The sequence below is a fragment of the Macrotis lagotis genome, chromosome 1, assembly GCF_037893015.1.
Source record: "Macrotis lagotis isolate mMagLag1 chromosome 1, bilby.v1.9.chrom.fasta, whole genome shotgun sequence".
Classification (NCBI taxonomy): domain Eukaryota; kingdom Metazoa; phylum Chordata; class Mammalia; order Peramelemorphia; family Peramelidae; genus Macrotis; species Macrotis lagotis.
This window is the reverse complement of record NC_133658.1, coordinates 916,973,194-916,999,121: the sequence shown is the minus strand read 5'-3', so window position 1 is coordinate 916,999,121 and position 25,928 is coordinate 916,973,194. Positions and strand designations below refer to the sequence as shown.

General features: G+C 40.1%; 1 protein-coding gene and 1 long non-coding RNA gene across 2 annotated transcripts in view; one reads left to right on the top strand and one right to left on the bottom strand.

Annotated features, from left to right (window-relative positions):
- Positions 1-19,644, bottom strand: part of LOC141509995 (uncharacterized) — a 47,773-nt gene extending 28,129 nt beyond the window's left edge. The window contains exon 1 of the long non-coding RNA XR_012474750.1: positions 19,193-19,644. This is a non-coding gene — a long non-coding RNA (uncharacterized LOC141509995). The remainder of the gene's footprint in view (positions 1-19,192) is intronic.
- On the top strand, positions 7,810-14,441 carry LOC141509964 (leukocyte immunoglobulin-like receptor subfamily B member 4). Its single transcript, XM_074219874.1, has 12 exons — positions 7,810-7,920; positions 8,193-8,228; positions 8,475-8,750; positions 9,028-9,312; positions 9,648-9,701; positions 12,305-12,340; positions 12,634-12,750; positions 12,844-12,886; positions 12,991-13,028; positions 13,113-13,168; positions 13,341-13,486; positions 14,004-14,441. The coding sequence occupies exons 1-11, from the start codon at positions 7,827-7,829 to the stop codon at positions 13,467-13,469; spliced, it is 1,164 nt and encodes a 387-aa protein (XP_074075975.1). The 5' UTR covers positions 7,810-7,826; the 3' UTR covers positions 13,470-13,486; positions 14,004-14,441.
- Positions 19,645-25,928: the final 6,284 nt, after the last annotated feature.

Below are 25,928 nucleotides of genomic sequence, written 5' to 3'. Positions count from 1 at the left end.
TCTTTACATTGTTTCCTGCACCACTCCTCTCATTTCTACTTGCTCAAGCTTTTTCTCTTTACTTCAATGAATGGATTCTCTCCCTGTCACTCTGTCTCTTTGTCTCTGTCTCTGTCTCTCTCTCTCTTTCTCTGTCTCTCTCTCTGTCTCTGTATCTCTGTCTCTTTCTATCTTTGTCTCTCTCTGTGTCTCTCTGACATTCTCTCTGTCTCTGTCTGTCTGTGTCTCTCTGTCTTTCTCTGTCTCTCTCTTGGTCTGTGTGATGCATGAGGTTCTGATGGGAGCATGGTCAGAGGAGAGAAAGGGGCTGGGAGACAGATGCTATAAAGGCAGCCATTGGTGCCATATAGTGACATTGAGCAGTGGGGACTGTTTGGAAGGGAAGATCCCAAGTTTCATTTGGGACCAGATCCAGAATGTCCAGTTCTGGGGCTCTGAGAGTTGGAGATATAAGATGGAAGGTGAGGAGAGGAAGGGAGGCAGGGACTGGGGAAGGTGTAATGAAGGGCAGAGCAAAAGGGGAAATAGGGAGAGAGGCAGAGAACTGGGTCCAGGTGACAGAGTCCTGGGAGTTGGTAAAGACCATGGTGTAGTGACCAGGTTAAGAATCTGAGTAACCAACTTCCAGTCAAGATGGCGGAAAGAAGACAGGCACTGTGTTAAGTGCTCCTTTGTCCCCACAGAAACAACATGAAAGAAACTTCTTAACAGAAATTCAAATGACAAAGCCCAGAAGGAAAAGCTAGGAGAACAATAATAAGAAGGTCTGCTCAGGGGACTGTGGTTGAACCAGGAGATGGGAGGAGAGGGTCAGCTCAGAGATAGCAGCTCAGGGAAGCCAGAGGACCAGCCTCAGCTGTAGAGACTTTGGCGAGTGGTGGGTGGGAGTTCCAACTTGAGTTGAGGAGTCTTTGGCTGGGGGGAGGTGAAGGGGGGGAGCTATGGGAGGGTGAGTTCCAGCACAGAGTCTCAGAGCACTTCTGGAGAACAACCAGCTGGGCTGGGGACCTGAGCTCCATACTTTTAGTGGAGCTGTTTGCCTAGAACAAACAATAATCAACCCCCACCCCCTCAGACTAAGGCATGGTCAACAGAGTTCACTCAGCAGAAAGGGAGATTTGCTCCCTCCCCCAGAGGCCAGTCCAGTGTACAAGGACAATCCAAACCCTGCTGCTAAGGGGCCCAAATACTCCAGAGAAAGCAACCAGCACTCCCTACTGGTCAGGGCTTGAAACTACTAAGCCAAGTGAACAAAGCCTCTAGAATATTCAAAAGCAAACTTCAGAGAGCCAGCCCCCCCCAACACAAGATCCTAGAAATATGAAGAAAAGCCAGTGAAAAGGGGGGCCCATGGAGAAATACTTGGAAGAGACAAATTGTAACCCAGAGAGATCAAGCACTGCTTAGGAGAATATGAATTGGTCTCCAGCCCAGAAAGACTTTCTTGAAGAAATCAGGAAGCAGTTTAAAAATCAATTGGAGGGGCAGTTAGGTGTCACAGTGGATAGAGCACCGGCCCTGGAGTCAGGAGTACCTGAGTTCAAATTTGGTCTCAGACACTTAATAATTACCTAGCTGTGTGGCCTTGGGCAAGCCACATAACCCCATTTGCCTTGCAAAAAGCTAAAAAAATCAAACTAGAGAAAATTAACATCTCTCAGCAAGAAAAAAAAAATCCTTGGAAAATACAATTGAACAAATACAAAATGAGAATAATTCTCTCAGATCTTCAATTGGGCAAATGCAAAAAGAAAATGATTCTCTCAAAACTACACTTGGGCAAATGAAAAACTTCAAAAATAGAATTGACCAACTAGAAAAGGAGTTGCAAAAGATAAATGAAGAAAAATCTTCTCTGAAAAAAAAGAATGGAATTGTCAGAAACTAATAACTTCGTGAGGCAACAAGATAGTGTTAAAAAAAACAAAAGATCAAAAAAAAAGGAAATGTAAAATAACTCATCAGCAAAACCACTGACCTCAAGAACAGATCAAGAAGAGAGAACCTGAGAATTATAGGCCTTCCTGAAAACATTGAAAAGAGAAAAAAAAAACCTGGACTTAATATTACAGGATTTAGTGATGGAAAAATTGCCCTGTTATCATGGAACCAGAGGGCAAAATAGTTATTGAAAGAATACGTTGATCCCCTCCAGAAAGAAATCCTAAAATGGAAACACCAAGGAATGTGGTGGCCAAATTCCAGGACTATCAGATAAAAGAAAAAAATCCTACAAGCAGCCAGAAAGAAAAAATTTAAATACCAAGGAGCCACAGTAAGGATTACACAGGACCTCGTCAAAGCAACATTAAGGGATTGAAGAGCTTGGAATGAGACATTGGGAAGAGCAAGGGAGCTTGGAATGCAACCAAGAATCCACTAGCTGGAAAAGCTGAGCCTTCTCTTACAGGGGAAAAGATGGACATTTAATGAAATGGGAGACATCCAATATTTCATGATGAAAAGACCAGAGCTAAATAGAAAATGTGAACATCAAACAGGAGGCTCAAGAGACACATGAAAAGTAAACAAACGGGGAAGAAAAAAACTTATCTAATAAGATAAAACCAGCTATATATCCATTTGGAAGAAAGAGTTTCATAACTCTCAAGAATTGTAACTTTATTAGAGAGAATATACTTAGCCAGAAGTGATGGACATTCATAACTTTTCTGTGACTCAGACAGGATGATTTAAAAACAATATCTCCTTAAAAGAGTGGACAGTAAGGAGATGGGAGGATGGAGGAGAATGAATGGGAGTAAATTTCATTACATCAAGCAGGAAAGACCTACTGTAATTGAGGGGAAGAAGAGAGGAGGTAAGAATGACCGGAATCTTGATCTTATCAGACTTGGCTTAAAGTTAACTTAGAGTCAGTTAAGAAACTTACCTTAACTTTCAATCATTAAAAGGGGGAAAGGGGAGGGGAGAGGGGGGGAAGGGGGAACCAAGGAAGGGAAGGGAAGAAGGGGAAAAAGGGAAAGGGGAAAGAAAGGGGAAGGGAATTGATATAAGAGGGCAAATATACTGAAGGTGGCAGTATTCAGAAACAAAATACTGAGGAATATGGATAAAGGAAAAAAAGGGGGAAAAAATAGAAGGAAGATAGCATGGAGGGCAATAAAGAATTAGTAATTATAACTGTGAATATGAATGGGATGAACTCTCCCTTAAAATGTAAGTGAATAGCAGAGTGGATTAAAAACCAGAATCCTACAATATGCTGCTTACAAGAAACTCATTTGAAGCAGAGAGATACATATAGAGTAAAGGTAAAAGGTTGGAGCAAAATATATTTTGGTTCCACAGGAATGAAAAAAAATCAGGGGTAGCAATCCTTATCTCAGAAAAAAAGCAGCTGAAAAAATAGATAGTGTTAAAAGAGATAAGGAAGGAAATTATACCATCCTAAAAGATATCATAGACAATAAAGTAATTTTAATATTAAATATGTATACACCCAATGGTACAGCATCCAAATTCTTAGAAGAAAAGTTGAAAGAGCTACAGGAAGACATAGACAGCAAAACTCTACTAGTGGGAGACCTCAAACTCCCACTCTCAGATTTAGATAAATCTAATCATAAAATAAATAAGAAAGAAGTTAAGGAGGTAAATAGATTGTTAGAAAAACCTAGATATGATATGGAGGAAATTGAATGGAGATAGAAAGGAAAATACTTTCTTTTTTCTGCAGTACATGGCACTTACACAAAAATTGACCATGTACTAGGACATAAAAATCTAATGATCAATTGCAGAAAGGCAGAAATAGTGAATACATCTTTCTCAGATCATAATGCAATAAAAATCATATGCAATACTGGGCCAGAAAGATATAGACCCAAAACTAATTGGAAAATAAATAACCTCATTTTAAAGAATGAGTGCATCAAGCAACAGATTAAAGAAAGAATTAATTATTTCATTCTAGATAATGACAATAATAAAACAACAAACCAAAACCTATAGGGTACACTCAAGGAGGGTGTCAGGATCTTTAAATGCTTACATGAATAAATTAGAGAAAGAAGAAATCAATTAACTAAATATGCAACTAAAAAATTAAAGAAAGAACAAATTAAACCCCCCAATTAAATACCAAATTAGAAATAGTAAAAATTAAAGAAGAAATTAGTAAAATTGAAATCAAGATAACTATTGAACTAATAAATAAAACCAAGAGGTGGTTTTATGAAAAAAAAAACAATAAAATTGATAGACCTCTGGTCAGTGTGATTTAAAAAAAAATAAAGAAGAAAACCAAATTGCTAGTATCATAAATGAAAAAGGTGAACTCACCACCAATGAGGAGGAAATTAAAATAATAAGTCAGAATTATTTTACCCAATTCTATGCCAATAAACTTGACAATCTAAGTGAAATCGATGAATATTTACAAAAATATAAGCTGCCCGGATTAAATGAAGAGGAAATTAAAAACCTAAATAACCCTATCTCAGTAAAAGAAATTCAACAAGCCATTATTGAACTCCCTAAGAAAAAATCTCCAGAGCCAGATGGATTCACAACTGGATTCTATTAAACATGTAAGGAACAATTGGTTCCAATTCCATATAAACTCTTTGGGAAAACAGGTGAAGATAGAACTCTGCCTAACTCTTTCCGTGACACCAATATGGTGCTGATACCTAAATCAGGAAGAGTTAAAACAGAAAGAAAGTTATATATTTATCTCCCTGATGAATATAGATGCAAAAATCATAAATAAAATCTTAGCAAAATGATTACAAGTTATCACTAGGATAATATATGATTACCACGTAGGATTTATTCCAGGAATGCAGGGTTGGTTCAATATTAGGAAAACTGTTAGTATAAATAATTATATCAATAACATACCTATCAGAAATCATATGATCATATCAATAGATGTTGAAAAAGCTTTTGACAAAATACAGCACCCATTCTTACTAAAAACACTAGAGAGTGTAGGAATAAATGGACTGACCCTCAGAATAATAAGCAGTATCAATCAGAAACCATCAGCAAGCATTATATGCAATAGGGAATAGAGGCATTCCCAATAAGATCAGGAGTGAAATGAGGGTGCCCATTATCACCACTACTATTCAATTAGCAATTAGAGAAGAAAACGAAATTGAAGGAATTAGAATTGAGAAAAAAGAGACAAAACTCTCACTCTTTGCAGATGACATAGTGGTATACCCAGAGAATCCCCCAAAACATCTAAAAAGCTACTAGAAATAATTAACAACTTTATCAAAGTAACAGGATATAAAATAAACCCTCATAAATCCTCAACATTTCTATAGATAGATAGATAGATTGATAGATTGATAGATTGATAGATAGATAACAAGATATAGCAGGAAGAGCTAATACCTGGAAGTCATGGGGCGGCTAGGTGGCGCAGTGAATAGAGCACCAGCCTTGAAGTCAGGAGTACCTGGGTTCAAATGTGACCTCAGACATTTAATAATTACCTAGCCGTGTGGCCTTGGGCAAGCCACTTAGCCCATTGCCTTGAAAAATCTAAAAAAAAAAAAAATACCTGAAGTCTACCTGCCAAGGCAGACTCAAAAACTTTGAAAACAATTACAAAACACTTCTCACATAAATAAAATCATATTTAAATAACTGGGCAAACATCAGCTGCTCATGGATAGGTTGAGTTAATATAATAAAAAATGACAATTCTACCAAAATTAAACTACCTGTTTAGTGCTCTACCAAAAAAATCCAAAAAATTACTTTAATGAGTTAGAAAAAGCTGTAAGTAAATTTATATGGAGAAATAAAAAGTCAAGAATTTCCAGGGATTCAATGAAAAAAGTGCAAAAGAAGGTGGCTTAGCCTTACCAGATATAAAATTATATTATAAAGCATCAATCATCAAAACTGTCTGGTATTAGCTAAGAAATAGTGGTGGATCAGTGGAAATGACTAGATGCAATAGCAAGAAATGATTATAGTAATCTGCTGTTTGATAAACCCAAAGAGTCCAGCTATTGGGATCTCTCTCTTCAATAAAAACTGTTGGGAAAATCGGAAGTTAGTATGGAAGAAACAGATTAGACCAAGAACTCACACCCTATACCAAGATAAGATCCAAATACATACAGGATTTAGACATAAAAACATTATTATAAGCAAACTAGAAGATCAAGGTATAGTGTACCTGTCAGATCTATGGAAAGAAAAGCAGTTTATGACCAGGGAAGAGATGGAGAACATCATTAAAAATAAACTAGAGGGGGCAGCTAGGTGGCATAGTGGATAAAGCACCGGCCCTGGAGTCAGGAGTACCTGAGTTCAAATCCAGTCTCAGACACTTAATAATTACCTAGCCATGTGGCCTTGGGCAAGCCACTTAACCCTATTGCCTTGCAAAAAACTAAAAAAAAAAAAACTAGATAAATTTGATTACATTGAATTAAAAAGCTTTTGTACAGACAAAACCACTGTCACCAAGATCAAAAGAAATGTAAATTGGGAAACAATTTTAGCAACTGGCATTTCTAACAAAGGACTCATTTCTAAAATATACAGAGAACTGAGTCAAACTTTCAAAAAAAAACAAGCCATTCCCTAATTGACAAATTGCAAAGGCAATTTACAGTTGAAGAAATCAAAGCAATACAGAGTCATGTGAAAAATTGCTCTAAATCATTACTAGAGAAATGCAAATTAAAGCATCTCTGAGACATTTTACACCACTCAGACTGGTCAGTATGATCAGAAAGGACAGTGATCAATGATGGAAGGGATGTGGGAAATCTGGGACACTAATACATTGTTGGTGGAGCTGTGAACTCATCCAATCTTTCTTGATAGCAAATTGGAATTATGCCCAAAAGGCAACAAAATTGTGCAATACCCTTTGATCCAGCAATATGGCTCCTGGGTCTATCCCCTGAAGAGATGATGAAAAAGGGTAAAAACATCACTTGTACAAAAAAAAAAATTCATAGCAGCCTTGTTTGTGGTGGCAAAGAAGTGGAAATTAAGTGAATGACCTTCAATTGGGAAATGGCTTAGCAAACTGTGGTATATGTATGTCATGGAACACTATTGTTCTATTAGAAACCAGGAGGGATGGGAATTCAGGGAAGCTTGGAGGGATTTGCATGAACTGATGCTGAGTGAGATGAGCAGAACTAGAAAAACATTTTACATTCTAACAGCAACATAAGGGTGATGATCAACCTTGATGGACTCGCTCATTCCTTCAGTGCAAAAATCAGGCACAATTTTGTAGTATCTGTGATGGAGAATACCATCTGTATCCAGAGAAATTACTCTGGAGTTTGAACAAAGACCAAGGACTATTCCCTTTAATTTAGGGGGAAAAAAAACTGTCATTTTATTGTCTGATCTTGCTATCTCTTGTACTTTATGTTTCTTCCTTAAGGATATGATTTCTCTCTCATCACATTCAATTTGGATTAGTGTATACCATGGAAACAATGTAAAGACTGGCAAATTGCCTTCTGGGGGGGGGGGGTAAAATTAGGGGAAAAATTGTAAAACTCAAAATAAAATCTTTATAATAAAAAAAAATCTGAATAACCTAGAACAAAGACCATCTTAGAGCTCTCTGAGTTGATTGCTTACCTATTGCACCAAGGGGGAAACTGAGGCAGAGAGGGGGACATAGATCAGACCAAGAACCCACAGTAATGTGGGGTAAGGCTTTATCTGCACTGGGTTCCCTGATGCTCCAGTACCTGGGTTCTAATGGGAGTCACACGTCACTCCCTTGGGTCCTTCCCTTGTTGTAATGAGGAAGGAAGGAGAGAGGAAGAAAAGAGGAAGAGGCGGTGTTAGAAAATTCAAACATGAGCTTGTTTGGTTCCCAAGACGGGCCACCAGTCTTTGACTCACACCCTGGAGCCACCATGTCCCCTTTGCTCCCTGCCCTTCTGGGCCTTGGTAAGTGCTGGGAGGAGAAAATTCCAGGGTGGGAGCCTGTCCTTTCCCTCTCTCCCCCATTTTTCAATGAAGGAAAAAGCCCAGAGTGAGGAAGTGACTCCCCTGAAGCCACCCAGGGCTAGAACAGCAGAGGGACCCTGAAGGCCAGCCAGCAGCCCCCAAAGTCCTGTCCCCTCAATTTGTACCCTGCTCCTCCCCTGCACCTCCCATCTCCCAGAGGTTTTGTAAGGAAACAGGATTCTGGGCAGAGCTGATGGGGTCCTCTCTGGCAGGACTTTGTCTGAGTCAGAGGATCAAGGCACAGGATGGTGAGTTTTCCCTTCTTCCTAACCAACCTCCCACCATTCTCTCTGTCTATCCATCTGTCTCTTTTTCTCTCTGTCTCTCACCCCCCACCCATCAGTCCCCTGTTTCAGTATTACCAGAATCCCCTGGGATACTCACCTCCCCAAGGGAAGACACACCTACTGACTCTTGGGGGCCTGGGAGGGACCTAGGGTCAGGAGGCAAGGGCAACACCAAAACCCTCTGAACCTCCAGACTCCTTCTTCCAGATATTCTCCCCAAGCCCTCCCTCTGGGCAGAGCCAGATCATCTGATGCCTGAGGGGGAACTTGTGACTATCTGGTGTCAGAGCCCTTTGGAGGCTTCAAGTTACAAACTGGAACAAAGAGGAACCACTTGGTCTGTGTCATCCTACCTTAAAGGGAATAAGACTTCATTCTTGCTGGGGAGAATGAGAGCAGAAGCTGCTGGTGTTTACCGCTGTCAATACTGCACCTCATCTGGCTGTTCAGAGTCCAGTGACCCTCTGATGCTGATTATGATAGGTGAGGCAGAGAGCCTTCCCCATCAACCAGGGCTCAGTCCCCACTAAAGCATTCCCTCCTGTTTGCCCCCTTCTGTCCAGGCACACCCCACTCATCTAGGGCCACAGTAGAGAGGAGATTCTTAACTCAGAACTTATTATAGATAGAGGGGACTTTCCTAGGCTTCAGGCTATCATTCCAGAGCTGGAGGTGGTGGTGGTAGCACATCCCTGTGAGCTCTGACCTACGCACAGTGCAGGGTTGTTCCCCATAGCACCAGGGTCTCCTTGTCCATCAGGTCGGTATGAGAAACCTGTCCTCTCCGCCAGACCCAGAACTGTGGTGGTCCCAGGGGAGACTGTCACTCTCCACTGTCAGTCTCTCTATAACCTGGATGGCTTCATGTTGTCTAAGAACCAAGGAGGCAATGTGACCCCTCGTTATGAATGGCACACTCTGCCCTCCTTCACCATCACAGCTGTGACAGCCGCTCATGGGGGAACTTACCGATGTCACGTTTTTCAGAATGCCTACCCTTATGTATGGTCAGCTCCCAGTAACCCTCTGGTTCTGAGGGTCACAGGTGAGACATCCCCAACCCAGCCCCTTTCTCTTTCTTCTAATGCCCCAGATTGGGAGCTCTGTGCCCAGCCCCAGGGAGCTGGGGGATGTTGACTCCCTGGGGAATCCTGGGCAGGAGAAAGGAGGAGGAGAAGAGAAGGCAGAATCTAACAGTCTTGGAGTGCGTGGGGGACACATCTCCTGTCCTGCTCTCACTCTTGCTTATCCAGGAGAAGACAAGGTGACTAATGGGACCAGGAAAGGAGGCAGCCACAGGAAGATTCAGGAGGGGCAGACTGGTCTGGGAGGGGGAGAGCAGGGCAAGTTAGGCTGCCTACCCTCTCATTCCATTCACAGATACTCCTGAAGATCACAGCCTCCCAGATCCCAAGGAACCAGAACCCACAAATAGTGAGTAATCACAGTCCAAAGTGGAAGCCTGAGAGTTGGGGGAGTCCCAGTCATCCTCAGTGCCCTTCCCTGTCCCAGGTACCCCATGGCCAATAGGAGCCCAAAGGGGCAGGAAGGAGAGAAGAGAGCTCCAGTCCTCTACAAGTTAAAGAGAAGGAGCTTGAGTAGAAGGTTGAAGCAGCATTGAACAGAGCAGTGAAGACTTAGCCCCTGATTTCTTTTGTCTAGAGAATTCCCCGATGAGGAAATGCCCTGGTTCAGGTTAACACCTTCTCTACAATTTCTAGTCTAAGGAGTTGTCAGAAGCACAGAGTGCATTAAGTGACTTGCTCTGGGTCACCCAGATAGGAGGAAAGAGTTGAGGCAGAACTTGAACCCAGATCTTTCTAGTTATCAGGCCAGTTCTTCACCCAACATTCCACATGATCTCTCAAATATGTAAATTATATACTTAATTAAAAGGGAGGATGGGAAGGGAGGATGACTATTAACTTGGGGACTAGGGTGTTAGTCCTTCTTGTGAAGAAGTTGGTCTTTGGGCCACCTCTAGGAAATGAGAGACTATGAGGTAGAGGTGGGGAGGGACATTCCAGAGTTCAAGGGCAGTTTTTACAATATACATGGGGGGAAGATGAAGAGCCCTATGAGAGAAACAGCAATTTGACCAGATTATAGAGGGGGCAAAGTGACTATAAAGAGCTTTAAATGCCAACCAGAAAAATTTAAATTTGATCCCAAAGACAATAGAAATCCCGAAGGAGAATGAATAAGGGAGGAGAATCTATACTTTGGGAAAAAATCACTTTAGCCATCTAGAAAGGTGGATTGGAGAAAAAAAGACGAAGCAGGGAGACCAACCCAAGGGTACTAGTCTACTCGAGATGAAAGCCTGGCTATGTGAGTAGGGGGAAGGGGATGAGGTAGAAAGAACAAAAGTTTGGCAACTATTTGGGTGCATAGGAGAGGAAGAGTGAAGAGATGAGGTTGTGACCCAGGGTAATGGGAAGGATAGTGCTCCCTTCCTTAGGAATAAGGAAATTTAGAAGAGGAGAGGATCAGGGGATAAAACAGATGATTCTGTCTCAGATATGTTGAGCATGAGGTGCTTGTGAGATATTTAGTTCAAAATGTCCAATAGCAAGTGAGAATACGGGCTTAGGCAGAAAAGACAGAACCAAGATGGTGGACCAGTAGAGAGAAGTACAGTGAGTCACATTTTTAGCACAGGTTGACCTGAGGAAAGATCAGGTCAAGAGTGGAATGCACAGAATATACAATAACAGGTAGAGGTTGGGTATGAGACTTAGAGCAGGACCCAGATCCAACTTGAGGAGCTCCAAAGTTATGTAAGGTAGAAGAACAGGTACCAGTCATCAGCTCTGTCCCTCTCTACCCAGTTCTGGATCTTGGACATAGGGCACTCCAAAAACATCACCCACCCCAAGGGTGACATTCCAAGGAGATGGAAGACAGGGTCTTAGGTTATGTGCTAAATGAAGACCAAGTTCAGAAGCCAGAAGTATCAACAGAAGTGTGAATCAGACCCCAGGGGTGGAGCCTTCTGCTACCAGCCCACTTTGAAAGCTACAGTGGAATGACCAGCACAGGAATCCCAAACCAAAAAGGAAGCTGACAGTGCTATGGCCCTGATCCAGCAGGAACCTCCCAGTTGAATGATCGGTGGAATCCAGAATCATCTCTTGAAACTCCAAAGGGAACAAGTCTTTTGCCAAGATCCAAATCCTAGCTCAAGAACTTACATAAGTCAGACCAGCGAGACAGTGATCAAACCTTAACTTGGACAAGATCAATTGAAACTAATGAAAGCTGACAGCCCCCCAATATTAACTATCTCGGAGGTCTTAGAATCATTAACACTCAATACCCCATGAAAGCAACACTAGGACCAACCCAGACGCTTCTTTCCAGTTTGTCAAACCTAGCTTTAACAATAAATCTGTAGTCAAGAAATGGACTGGAAGAATGAACAAACAAACAACAAATCCCACCATAAAAATATTATGTTGATATAAACACTGAAGACAGAAACTCAGAAAAAATAAATTGACTCCAAAACATTTACCTGCAAAACATATCTTGCACAAATACAATTTCTGGAAGAAATGAAGCAAGAATTTTTAAAAAAAAAAACGGAGTTTAAAGTATCTTTCCAAGGGACAACTAAGAATAGCACACTGACCCTGGAGTCAGGAGGACCTGAGTTCAAATGTGACCTCAGACACTTAATAATTACCTAGCTGTGTGACCTTGGGCAAGTCACTTGATCCTGTTGCCTTTAATAAATAACAAAAAATTTTTTTAATGTCTTTCCAAATTAAATCAGAATATTTCAGGGAAAATGGGAAAGAAATGAGTTTAAAAAAACTGTAAAGGGAATGTATTTATGAATCAGATCACATCAATGTCAATTCAATACCCTCTTAAAAATCATGGATTAAAGCTCCTCCATCCCCCCCCCTTTTCCAGATGGAAAAGAGAGGTCCAGAGAGGGGTCCAGTCTTGTCAGCCTCTCTAGACTGGTAGTCAGAGACCCTGTGTCAGCCCTACTTGGGTCCTAATCCTACTTCTCTCCTCATTCCCAGGAGCCACATTTCCAAAGCATTCTGATTTGCTGTTTGGTGAGTAACTAGAAGATTCCCAACCCAACCAGTATGGGGAGACTCTGTATTGAATTTTAATTGAGGATTGATTTCTCCCTCTCCCTGTCCCATTAATTTCCTATTACTTCCCTTGAGCATCTCCTCTGCCTTCTCCCCCATTCCTGTTCAGAGAAAGGAAATACAATTATAGCTCATATCTCCCCCTACAAACTGGGGGTTTAGTCCTCCCTCCTCCCATTTACAATGAGGGGACACCCCAAGTACCATAATTGTGTTAACACTGTCTCCTATGTGTTGGTCTTCACACAAAGGTCTCCCCAGGCTCATAGCAGGCATTCTGTTGGGCATCTTGGCACTCATCATCCTGACCTTCCTCCTCCTTCTCTTCTTTTTCCTTCGACATTGGAGACAACGTCAGGCTAGACTCAGTGAGTTCTTGGGGCTGGTGGTGACCTCGGACAAAGTCTGATGGGGCATTGGCTAAAAAGCCCCATGAAATATGACCCTGACTCTCCTTACAGAGACCAGGGGAAAAGAAATAGAAATAAAGGAGAGCCTGAGAAGGTAGGGGCCCAAGATATATCTCAATTCCCCCAAGTCCCTTCCCTGGGATTGCATCCATCATCTCAGACTTTCCCCTCAAAATTCTGTGTCTTCTTGCTACCCAGATCTGATCCAGCTGGGAACCCCCCAGAGGAGACCTTGTGTGAGTGAGAGGGGCAGGGGCAGCAGGGCCTGGGAGCAAAGGGCCAGGGTCCTGGCCCCTCATGCCTTCTCTTCTTACTTCCAGATGCAGACGTGAGTGAGGGCAGACAGACAGAGGAGGCCAGACTAGAGGACACAGCTGTGAGTCCCTCCCAAATCCCTCCACCCTTCCCCAGTTCTCTCCTTCTGGAAGGGTCAGAGAGGGGGAAGCTTCCCCAGGGTCACATATAGCTAGGGGATGTTCATGTCCTTTCCACCCTTCTCAGCCTTCCTGCCCTGTGTCCCACTTTATCCCTTCATCTCCTTCTGCCAGACTCCCCCAAGGGAATACCCTCAGGAAGTGACCTATGCTCAAGTGAACATCAACAGCCTCAAGTTTGGGGTCAAGGACCCCTCCCCCTCTGGACAAGGGGATCCCATCCTCTATGCTGCTCTGAAGTGATCTCCACCTGAAGTCAGGTAACCCCAGGAGGAAGGACCCCATCTCTGTTTTCTTAAGGCAGACACTGTCTGCATTATTATTACCTGTCAGATGTTAAGACTTTCCCATTGCAGCAGGTACCCAGGAATTTGATTTCTGTTGTGGCAGTGTGTCCTTAGTGGGTTTCAGAAGGAACATTCTTAGCCTACCTGAAATTCATCTACTTTCTGCCACCTACTACCAAAAAAACACCCTCAAAAATAGCAGGGTCTCAGTCTCACCTGATCAATGAACTAATTCAACCAGTAAGGAAGGACAAGATAATTTGCCTCCTGACTGATGCAACCCTCAATCCACCACTCATCAGAAGAAACTAAATAGTAATAGTAATAATAATATGTAATACTAATAGCCATAATAATAAGTGCTAATAATGGTGATGATGACTATGATGATGATGATATTAATAATAACTACCATGAATATAGCTCTTAGACAATATTAGACATTGTATTTACACATATTATCTTATTTTGATTCTCTTTTTGTTTCCAGAAACTGAAACAAATAGAGCTTAAATGACTTGCCCAGAGTCATCCAGTTAGGAAATATTGGAAGTCAGATTTGAACTTGGGTTTTCCTGACTCCAGTCCTGACAGTCTATCCATGGTACCACCTGCCTACAAGCTCTGAACTTAAATTTTTACCCTCCCCACAGTCCAGGCTCTCTAGGATCCCTGAAAGTAACAGGTGCTGGTCCCGATTCAGCACCTGATCCAAGATATGCACCTAACCATATTCTGAATTATGAGAAATATAAGAAAATGTCTACTGGACTCATCCGCATCTTATTTCTGAGAAATATCCTTCTGTCTAGCCCATACTATGCATTTATATTACCTAGACAAGCCACATGGTGACCACAAAATTTTATTGTAAAGAATAAATAAACAAACAAACAAGCAAACAAATGAATGAATGAATGAATGAATGAATGAATGAATGAATGAATTTTTTAAGGATGGTTAAGGACTTGTTTACCTTATACAAATCCTCCTAATTTTCTCTCACTGCTCCTCAAGTGGAAGAGGGAGTAAATGATGTGTCTTTCTTGACCTCCATGTAGCCGTGAGCACATGGCTGCCCCTGACTTTTTGGGTTGGTTTGTTTATTCATCAGGCAAGAATTCCAGGGTGATCCAGTCCAGGACTAATGGAGATCTTAGAGGTTCTAAAAAGATACCAGTGAGGATCCATTTGGAAACAAAGGAAGCTTCTGAATCAGAAAGAATGGCTACTGGAATGGGATTGACCTAGTTTGGTCATTTGGATAACACAATTTTACAATTAGGAGGCACAGTGGATAGAACACTGGTCCTGGAGTCAAAAGGACCTGAGTTCAAATCCAACCTCAGACACTTTCTAGCTGTGACCCTGGGCAAATCACTTAATCCCGATTGCCTACCCTCCAGGGCCTCCCCTTAAATATCTCTTGTCTAAAGGTAACTATCTGGATTCAGAAGGCATGCTGTTTCCTTGCTTGCTCTTGGGACATGGAGTAACCCCTAGTTTACACTAACCAGTTTAATTCCTTCCCATCAAATATTAGTTACATAAATGACATCACAAATAGTGAACAACTTACCATTATATCTAATCAGAAAACAAATAAAATATTTATATATTTTTTAAAAATTAATCTCACATGGAAAAAGCCAAATAGTGAAAAGCTAGTAAATGCTTCTATCTAAGCTAAATAGTAAATAGAAATCACAAACTTTCTATGGATTAGAATATGGTTGAATGCTCAGGCCTGACCACCCACCTCATTTGACCAGGGAGTTGACTGTCCATCCTCAATGCCTTACCCCCTTCACCAGCCTTCTGAGTGAAGGAACAGACCAAGGCCCTGACCAGTTCTCTCTGCAACAGCCTTTGAGGACTGTGAGAACCTCTTAGCATCTGCTACCCATTGTCACCACTGTCATTTTTCCTGTTTTTCTCTCTATCCATTGAAATAATTTGTCCTTTGCCATTTAGTAGAAAACCATCTCCTGCTTCCTGCTCATGTTTTCTTATCCTCTTCCAATTCAATTCAATCTCATCCATGTCTGAAGAAAACTCTGTCCATCTCTTCCAATGTATCTTTGGTATTCCACTTCCATAGTAATCTTGTCTTCATCCTGAGACCTCTTTCTCTCATGCTCCTTCCATCTCTTAAACATCTGTTTATTATATTTTGTTCTCTTCTGATCACCCTGAGGCTCCAGCTATGCTCTCCAGAACTTCCCTCACTTCTTTACCTTCTCTCCTGCCCCATGCTAACACTGAAGAGAATTAAAACAGTAGCTAGTCTGAAGTCTCTAAGCTAATCTGAAAGAGAATGCTTTTTTTTTTAGGGTTTTGCAAGGCAAATGGGGTTAAGTGGCTTGCCCATGGCCACACAGCTAGGTCATTATTAAGTGTCTGAGGCCGGATTTGAACCCAGGTACTCCTTACTCCAGAGCCAGTGCTTTATCCACTGTGCCACCTAGCTGCCCTAAGAGAATGCTTTATCAGTTTTTTGTTAATTATCTCTTAACCAAACAATTTCCTACTCTCCTCTTTCAAATCAGTTCAGGAAGGATTTCTACTTTGAAGTCATTAGGGGACCAGGCAAAGGCAATGATCCCCTAAGTGATAATATGGGAATGGCAGAGATAGACCTGGGAATGTACTTTAACAACTGAGTAGAGAACAGACAGCAAAGGGGAGAGAGCTGAAGCAAGCAGGACCCCACCTCAATAGTGACTGAAATAATCTAGTCACAAAATAACAAGGGCCTTCATGACAATAGTGGTAGTATCAGAGGAGAGAAGGGGACATATGCAAGTACCCCTCACATGTGACATGAAAGTGTCATTGGAGTGGACCAACCTCTTCTTCACCAACCCTTTCCAAACATCAGATGTGCCAGGTGAGGGGGAAGGAGTTACTGGCTAAAAGTATATCTATCTGCTCGCTTAAATATTAGTCTAAGAATCAGCTTTTTAGGTTCAAGCTAACTTTTGATCACTGTTTCATTAATGAGGGAGAAAAGAGGATCCAAGGCTCTATATCTAAAGCTTGACTTCCATACCATTACCACAATAAACATGTAAAACAATTAGCAAAGAAATTCATTTATCCACATCTTAACAAAACTGAAATCAAAGAAGGTAAACTAGGTAAATAGACACCAGGTAAAAAACTGAAACCAAAGAAGTAAATATACACCAGATAATAGCAAGTGAAGGAGTTCTCTCATTGGCAGCAACTTAGCTCAGCTCTACCAAAAGCAAGAATGCTGGATCTAACACAAGGAGAAATACCCCAAAAATCTCTAGGGCAGCAAGTTGGGGGCATTGCCAAGATGATGATTGGCATCTCCTTTCAAGTCTTTCCAGAGTCTTACCTTTCAACATCCTGAAATGAAGTTGACCTTTTCCATCTTCTCTCTTGATGTCAGAAGCACCCAAAGTGACTAGAAGAAAACCCCACTCCCCCACAAAAATATAAAATCTCATGAGAAATAAAGTAAAAGAAAGAGGGAAAAAATGTGTTTCAGTCTATGTTCCTGATATCATCAGCTCTGTCTTGGGTGGATCACAATTCTTTCTCATAAGTCCATCATAGATGTTACTTCCATATTTTTCCACAGTTGCTGTTGCTGATAATAATTCCCGCTGTCCATTCTTCCCCATTACCAGCTTTTATATTTTCTCTCTCCTTTCATTCTGTTCCTCTTCAAAAGTGTTCTGTGGAGCAGTTGAGTGGTAGAATGGACAGAGCACTGGCCCTGGGACCAGGAGGCCCCAAGCCCACATCCCACACCAGAGACCCAGAAACCACCTGGCCCTGTGGCCCAGATAGACTGCCCAAACCCAGCAACTTGCAAAAAGTAAAAAAGAAAATGTGTTATATCTGACTGTCCTCTTCTATGCTCTGTTCTCTCCTCTATCACCCACATCCCCCTCTTTCCCCTATACCTCTTCTCTCCTTTTTACTCTAGATGTCTATACCCTAATGAGTGTGTATGCTGTTTCCTCTCTGAGCCATTTCTGATGAGAATGAATGTTCCCTCACTCCCCCTCACCTTCCTTCCTTCCATACCATTTCAAAAGTTACATGAAATACCTTTTATATGAAATATCTTAGCCTATTCCACCTCTCTTTTCCTTTCTCCCAGTGCATTTCCCTTTCACCTATTGGCTCCGTTTCTACAAAAATCTTAAAATTAAGCTCTTTCTTGTGCCTTATCTATAAAAGCTCCTTCTACATACTCTATTAAATGAGAAGGTTTATATAGGCATTATCAATATCATCTTTCCATATAGGAATACATGCAGTTCATCATCATTAAGTCCCTCATAATTTATCCTTCTCATCCACCCTCTCTATGAGTCCTATATTTAAAGATCAAACTTTCTCTTCAGCTCTGGTCATTTCAACAGGAACATTTGAAATTCTCCTGTTTCATTGAAAGTCCATCTTTTCCCCTGGAAGAGGATATTCAGTTTTACTGGGTATTTGATTCTCGGTTGCATTCCAAGCTCTTTTGCCTTCTGGAATATTATATTCCAAACCCTATGAACTTTTAATGTAGTTGCTGCTAAATTCTGTGTGATCCTGACTGCAGCTCCATGATATTTGAATTGTGTCTTTCTGGCTGCTTGTAATATTTTCTCTTTGACTTGGGAGTTCTGGAACTTGGCTATAATATTCTTGGGTTTGTTTGTTTTTTTTTTTGTATCTCTCTTTCCAGGGGAGATCGATGGATTCTCTCAATTTCTATTTCACCTTCTGTTTCTTGGATATCAGGGGAATTTTCTGTAGGAATTCATTAAAAATGAGGTCAAGACTCTTTTTCTGATCATGACTTTCAGGTATCCCAATAATTTTTAAACTATCTTTCCTCAATCTGTTTTCCAGATGGGTTTTTTTCAATGAGATATTTCACATTTTCTTCTAATTTTTCATTCTTTTAGTGTTGAACTATTGTGTCTTGATTTCTTGCAAAGTCATCAGCTTCCTTTAGCTCCATTCTACATATGAGGGATTTGTTTTCCTCAGAGAGTTTTCTTATCCCCTTTTCCATCTGGCCAATTCTGCCCTTTAAAGCATTCTTCTCCTCAATAACTTTTTTTGAACTATTTTATCCATTTGACCTATGCTGGTTTTTAATATGTTATTTTCTTCAGCATTTTTTTTGGATCTCCCTGACTAAGATACTGACTTCTTTTCCATGTTTTTCCTGCATCTCTCTCATTCCCGCTATCTATCTCCCTTTCTTGGTTTTCAAAATCTTTGTTGAGCTCTGTTATCTCCTGAGCCCAACTTCTACATTTCTTGGAGCCTTTAGATGCAGAAGCTTGGACTTTCTCATCTTCAGATTGAGTATTTTGGTCCTTCATCGGACCAAAGGAATTGTCTTCCTTTTACTGTTTACTCATTTCCCCAGCCTGTGCCTAAGGGGGTACTTCCTGAATTTTTGAGTATTATTGGGACACCCCCACAAAGACCTCAGTGTGTGAGGCTCTGATTGCTCTCCTGGTCTGTGAGCTCTCCTGCTCACCCCTCTGCCTCAGGACTGTAGCATGGAGGAGGGGAGGGTTCCTGCTCTATGGGGGGCTTAGACTGCAACCAGGGTCTGAATGTGGTCAAAGCCCCAGAGTCCTGTTCTAAGGACAGAGGACAGACCTTGACAGTCTTCCTCCACTCTCTTACCTTCAGTGGGCTGAGCTCTCAGGTAGTGCTAGACAACTCCATGAGCCTGCTTCCATTTTCTGGATCTGGGCTGTGCTGGGTGCTGGCTGCACTGAGGGCCTGGACTTCATGCTTGCTCTAGCAGAGGTCTCCTTGCTGATCTTCCAAGTTGTGCTTAGTGCTCCCTGGGGTGCAGGTCAGGAAACTGCTTCCGCTGCTGGGAGCCAGCCCTCCCAGGAGCCCTGGGTCTGTTCCTGGGAGACTGAAGTTCCTTCACTCTGGCATGGCTGCCCCTTCAACCCTGTAGAACAGAGTTTTTCCACTATTTTCCAGGTTACTTTGGGCTGGAGAATTGCCTCACTGGATCTTTCTATGTGTTCTGTCTCTCAAAAATTTAGGTAGAGTCATAATTTTAAGATTTTTTAAAATATTTTAGAGAGAGCACCTAAGAGAGGCTCTTCTCCTGTTGCCATCTTGGCTCCACCCCCCATGATAATATTCAAATACTTCATTGTGCAAACTCATTTGCATTAGGTAGAAACCTCTAGGTCACCCCTTGATGGGTTAGGGATTTGTTTCTTCTAATCTTGGGCTTGTCATTTTTTGGAATGGGATTAGGAGAACTCTCCCAGTTTTGTGATTGGCTGGGGCCATTCCCCCTTTGTAATGGATTTCATAGGAAACTTCCAACCTGTGGAGACCAATAACACCCCACATTCTTCACCCACAGGTCACTGCAAAATTCATGGGTGATTACAATATTCACTATATAAAATTCACAAGTGACAACAAAACATTCACAGGTAAAGTTCTTTGGAGAAGCAACAATACAGTAAATTACTTAAAGAATAGGCTGATTAGTAGAAATTGAGGTTAAAAAGGCTAAAGCACTTGAAGCAAAAAAGGAAAGAAGTTACATGGAGCTTGCCTTGCAAACTTCCCCCCACCCAAGGAAAAAAGAAAACACAGAATGGAGAATACTCTCCACAGAAAACAAAAGCCCTGAAAGAAGATCACAACTTTTTCTCTGTACCTTATTTCATAAAGTAGGACCAAGTCGAGTCATTTTGAATACATTTGTTATATCTCTAAAAACCAATAAAGAAAAAGAAAAATGATATTGTAAATAATTCCAGGATATAACCAGAAAAAAAATGTATCCATGACTGAAAAAAATTATCTGTTCTCCTATGAGAAGAAAAATGGAAATAAAATGTAGTCCCCTCCCTCTAAAGCAGGAAGCACGAATTTTCAGAGACAGAAACTGACCATAATGGAAAAACTGCCAGCAGCTTTCTGTCTAATTTGAGGAAGTTTCCTAAGTCTCAGAGTGCTTGCTAAATGCCAACAGCATTGCAAAGGGATGGGGTGTGCAAAATTATGAGACTCAAAGAAGATGGTGTAAGAATTTACCATCACACACACACATACACACAAACTTTTGAACATACTCACACACATTCATATACCCACAAAATCCATCAAGAAATAATCACCCCTTCCATAGTTTCTCAGGAAATATTTCAGTTTAACAAATATAAATGATAAATCAGAATGTTTTCCAAATGCTATCCCTATTCTTACTCATTTCAGGTCAACAAAAGTCATAGAAACCGTAGCGTCTACCAACAAGGGCTGAAAGGAAAATTGTTTATTGAAGGAGCCAGTGGACGGGTGAACAAACATAACTACCCTCACTATAGGTTGTCAAGGGAGCATATTGAAAAACATTACATATGCAGCACAAAAACATAAAAGCATTCCATTAAACAAATTATATCAAAGATTATTATCAGGAAAGTTCTGTTTAATTAATAACTTTACTATGCAGGAACAAACTAGGCAACAGGCAGGTTGAAGTCATCATGGTCTGAGCAGGGACAAGAAAATTAACTACATGATTGATAATCACACTTGTAACCACTACATGATCAAACTTGTAACCATATGAACTATATGATTAATGATGAAAATTGTACACTTTTGTAACAAAGGAAATGATTTTAGTTTGCTTGTTTGATATGATTCTGAGACTATAAAAATAAATCTAAGTAGCTGACAGTCAGTCAACCTGCTCCTGCCTTTACCCCCTCATTGACTCAACTCATTTCTCCGACTCTATCACTCCTGTCAGGTTCCAAGGACCCCACGGAGGCTGGAACCCCCCACACACACATACAGTCTTATTCTATATTTCTGATCAAAAATTGTCTCTCAGTCTCAAACTGATAGTTATAAATCTGAATGTTGTCTCTGTGTGCAAAAATGTCAATCTGTCAGATCAAGACCTGTCTCCTACACTTAAATGTAGATTTGACCTTTGTTAATACTACCTTGGTCAACTTTTTTTTTAGGTTTTTGCAAGCCAAACAGGGTTAAGTGCCTTGCCCAAGGCCACACAACTAGGTAATTATTAAGTGTCTGAGAGACGGATTTGAACCCAGGTACTCCTGATTCCAGGGCTGGTGCTTTATCCAATGCGCCACCTAGTCACCCCTTACCTTGGTCAACTTGGTAATTGCCAACGATTTCAATAAATTCATTTTCCTGGGTTAACAAATCACAAAATTAGAGACATCTTGGATGAGGAGAGAGTAATCTTATGTTTATTTATAAATATTCCCTCTCCAGTCTAAGTGGGAACATCATCAAGAGGAATTGTAAACAATATTATAATTTATAAAAGGATCATAATGTAAAGCATTATCATCTATATGAAATCTCATTGGTCACCTAATTCAGTTTTGTGATTCTTTGTCCATTCTGTATAAAATGAACCCCAAATTTTGTATCAGGGTTCGTTTCTTTAATGATACCATCAACCCATGTGTTCAGTAAGATCGTAGAGAATAAAATTTCATGGTTTTGTAAAATTATAGTTAGCAATAATAGTGCTGCAGATAAGATCTAGGCATGATGTTGAAAGGGAATAGACTTTTGCTCCCCACAACACCACAAGAAGGGATCCCCAGAAAGCCAGGACAGATTTTGAGCCTGGCCCAATAAGAGTGCTTTATCTGAAAGGAGTTTGTTACTTTTCAACTTCAATTACCCTAGTTTTGAACTGTTGTTTCATTGAAGTTGAAATTTCTCTGGGATTTTACTTTTGGTTTTGGGACTTCTCATAGGTTGGTGAAAATTGCCTGGATTCTTAAGCATCCAGGTGGGTTCTGAGGGCTTATTCCTAGATCTGTGTGGCATTTTTTAAGTGAAGTGGTCTAGTGGTTAAATCTCTGGCACTTTTGTTTGATGAAGTGCAAAGGAATTTGTTCAAGATCCTGTCATATGTCCAGGGTCTGTTAAAAATTTTTGTTTATTTTTGTTTAGTGTCTTATTGTGTCTTTTGGTGTTTCGTTTTGTGTATAGCTATTACTATTTAATTGGGTTTTTTGTATCTGATCATGGCACTATCTAAATTCAGGATTAGAGATCCTGCAAAAAGAACTCCTGCTTTCTATATGACCATGCATTTTGTTAGTGTATACTAACAAGAGATGATCCTAAACTGTTGGTCCAAATGGGGATTTTTGAAAAGAGCTAAACTGAACTATATTAAAACAAAATTAATTTAAAAAACTAATAAGACTTCTAAAAAGGAATGGGGATTTTCCAATACTAGTTTAGTGAGAAGCTACAAAGAGAGCACAAAACTGAAATTTCTTCACTTAAAGCTTGTAAAAAGGTTTCATCTCCCTCAAACATCCCCTTTCACTGAAAAGATTAGTGGTTTCTCCAAATCTATCTTCTGCTTAAGTTTATTTACTCCTCCAGTCTCAGTTTCAGCCACTCCTCTTCCTGAGCCACAGGAGTTTTCACATTTCACTTTTTCTCTAAAAGCTCCAATTTTTCTACTCCCTTCCGTTTCTGTTCCTCATCCTTATTCAATGTTTTTTCTTCTTTCTCAAGATTCTAGTTTTACTTCTCACACAAATTAAATCAGATTTAAATAACTAGGCAAATATCAACTGCTCATGGATAGGTAGAGCTAATATAATAAAAATGACAATTCTACCAAAACTAAACTACCTGTTTAGTGCCCTACCAATCAAAATTCCAAAAAATTACTGTAATGAGTTAGAAAAAGTTGTAAGTAAATTCATATGTAGAAATAAAAAGTCAAGAATTTCCAGGAATTTAATGAAAAAAAAGTGCACAAGAGGGTGGCTTAGCTCTACCTGATCTAAAATTATATTACAAAGCATCAGTCATCAAAACTGTTTGGTGTTGGCTAAGAAATAGAGTGGTGGACCAGTGGAATAGACTAAGTGCAATAGCAGGAAATGATTATAGTAATCTACTGTTTGATAAACACAAAGAGTCCAGCTATTGGGATAAAAACTCTCTCTTTGATTAAAAACTGATGGGAAAATTGGAAGTTAGTAATGGAAGAAACTTAGATTAGACCAACACCTCACACCCTATACCAAGATAACATCAAAATGGACAAAGGATTTAGACATAAAAAAACAATATTATAAGCAAACTAGAAGATCAAGGACTAGTTTCCCTGTCAGATCTATGGAAAGGGGAGCAGTCTATGACTAAGGAACAGATGGAGAACATCACCAAAAACAAACTAGATGATTTTGATTACATTAAATTAAAAAGCTTTTGCACAAATAAAACCATGTAACCAAGATCAAAAGAAATGTAGTAAATTGGGAAACAATCTTTACAACTAATGATTCTGACAAAGGACTCATTTCTAAAATATACAGAGAACTGAGACATATTTTTAAAACAAAAAGCCATTCCCCAATTGACAAATGGTCAAAGGATATGCAAAAGCAATTTACAGATGAGGAGGTCAAAGCAATCCATGGCCATATGAAAAATTGCTCTAAATCATTAATTATTAGAGAAATGCAAATTAAAGCTTCTCTGAGGTACCACCTCACACCTCTCAGATTGGCAAATATAACCAGAAAGAATAATGATCATTGTTGGAAAGGTTGTGGGAAATCTGGGACACTATTACACTGTTGGTGGAGCTGTGAACTCATCCAACCTTTCTGGAGAGAAATTTAGAACTGCGCCCAAAGGGCAACACAAATGAGCATACCCTTTGATCCAGCAATACCACTACTGGGTATATACCCTGAAGAGATGATGAAAAAGGTTAAAAACATCACTTGTACAAAAATATTCATAGCAGCCCTGTTTGTGGTGGCAAAGAATTGGAAATTAAGTAAATGTCCTTCAATTGGGGAATGGCTTAGCAAACTGTGGTATATGTATGTCATGGAACACTATTGCTCTATTAGAAACCAGGAGGGACGGGAATTCAGGGAAGCCTGGAAGGGATTTGCATGAACTAATGCTGAGTGAGATGAGCAGAACCAAAAAAACACTGTATAACCTAACAGCAACATGGGGGTGATATCCAACCTTGATGGACTCGCTCGTTCCATCAGTGCAACAATCAGGGACAATTCTGGGCTGTCTGCAAACAGAATTGGGTTAACATACATGTTTTAGGTTCTCTAGGCTTGTGGTCTACCACAGGTGAGGTTCATTTAAGAACCAGACCCAAAGTGGGATTTAGATAGATAACTAATACATACATACCACACACATAGACACACACACACATACATGTGTGTATATATAAATATATATACATATATGTATATATGAGCTGATCTTTTGTATAAGATATTCTAAAAAATGCATTAATTAAAATACAAAGTTTTCAAGTTTTTCAAATACATAAATTGTGATCATGGTATTTTGATGATCCTAAGTGTTCTAATATTAAAAATACTGGTAAATAATTGTAACAGCTAAAACTATTAGAAAGGACAGAGTCTCTCAAAAATTTATCATTCAGAGATTAGAATTGTTGACAACAAACAAAATGAATAAATTAAGAAAATTTAAGGACAATAAATTGCTTCTATGACTTTGCTTAACAATTCAATAGAGAAAACCATGACCCTTGTATATTGAGTTTCTATTCTTACTCACCAACAAATCAATTCATTACCTGTAAAAGCTATCCATGATATTAACCTGTAGTGTGAATTTTCACATAGCCATGAGGTTATTTTTTATTTTGGCAAAGGCCTTATTGGGAAGGACAGATATATGTTTCAGAAAATATTAGGGGACTACACAATTTGCCCTTCTAAGATGGAACTTCCAAGCTGCAAATGTTAACAGATTATCCCCCAAAGGAATGGAGTCTCAGGATCAAAGGAATGGAGTCTCAGGATTTTTTTAACCATGGTCAGCAAGCATTCTAACTACCAGCCACCCCACCACAACTTGTAAGCTTATCATGCAAGTTGATAAGAACTTGACATTAAGGTGAAACTAAGCCCAGGTCTTAAGTGATAAAATCCAAATACTAAATCAGAGGTGGTGAACAAACTTTCATCCAAAAATTTCCTTCCAGATGACTACAATTATAATAGTGTTAAAATTATCCCAGATATACTCTTTGTGACCCACTAGCTCAAAAAGTTGATGTTTGCAGAGACTACCATTAAATCTATACCTTTAAAAAACTCCAAAGATCCCCAGATGTAAACTCTTCTGAGCAAAGACTCTTCAGTTCTCCCATCCTTAAAGAGTACCCTTAAGGCTATTTCCAATGGAAATGGGAAAAAACAGATAAGATGAGATAGAAACCCCTTAGATGGCTTTGATTTTTTTCTTGAAGGAGTAATTTGGGGGTTACATTAATTAACCTCAGGTCACCAAAAAAGAAACTGATGCCCATGAAGCTGAACATCCTGTCCAAGGTCAAGGTTAG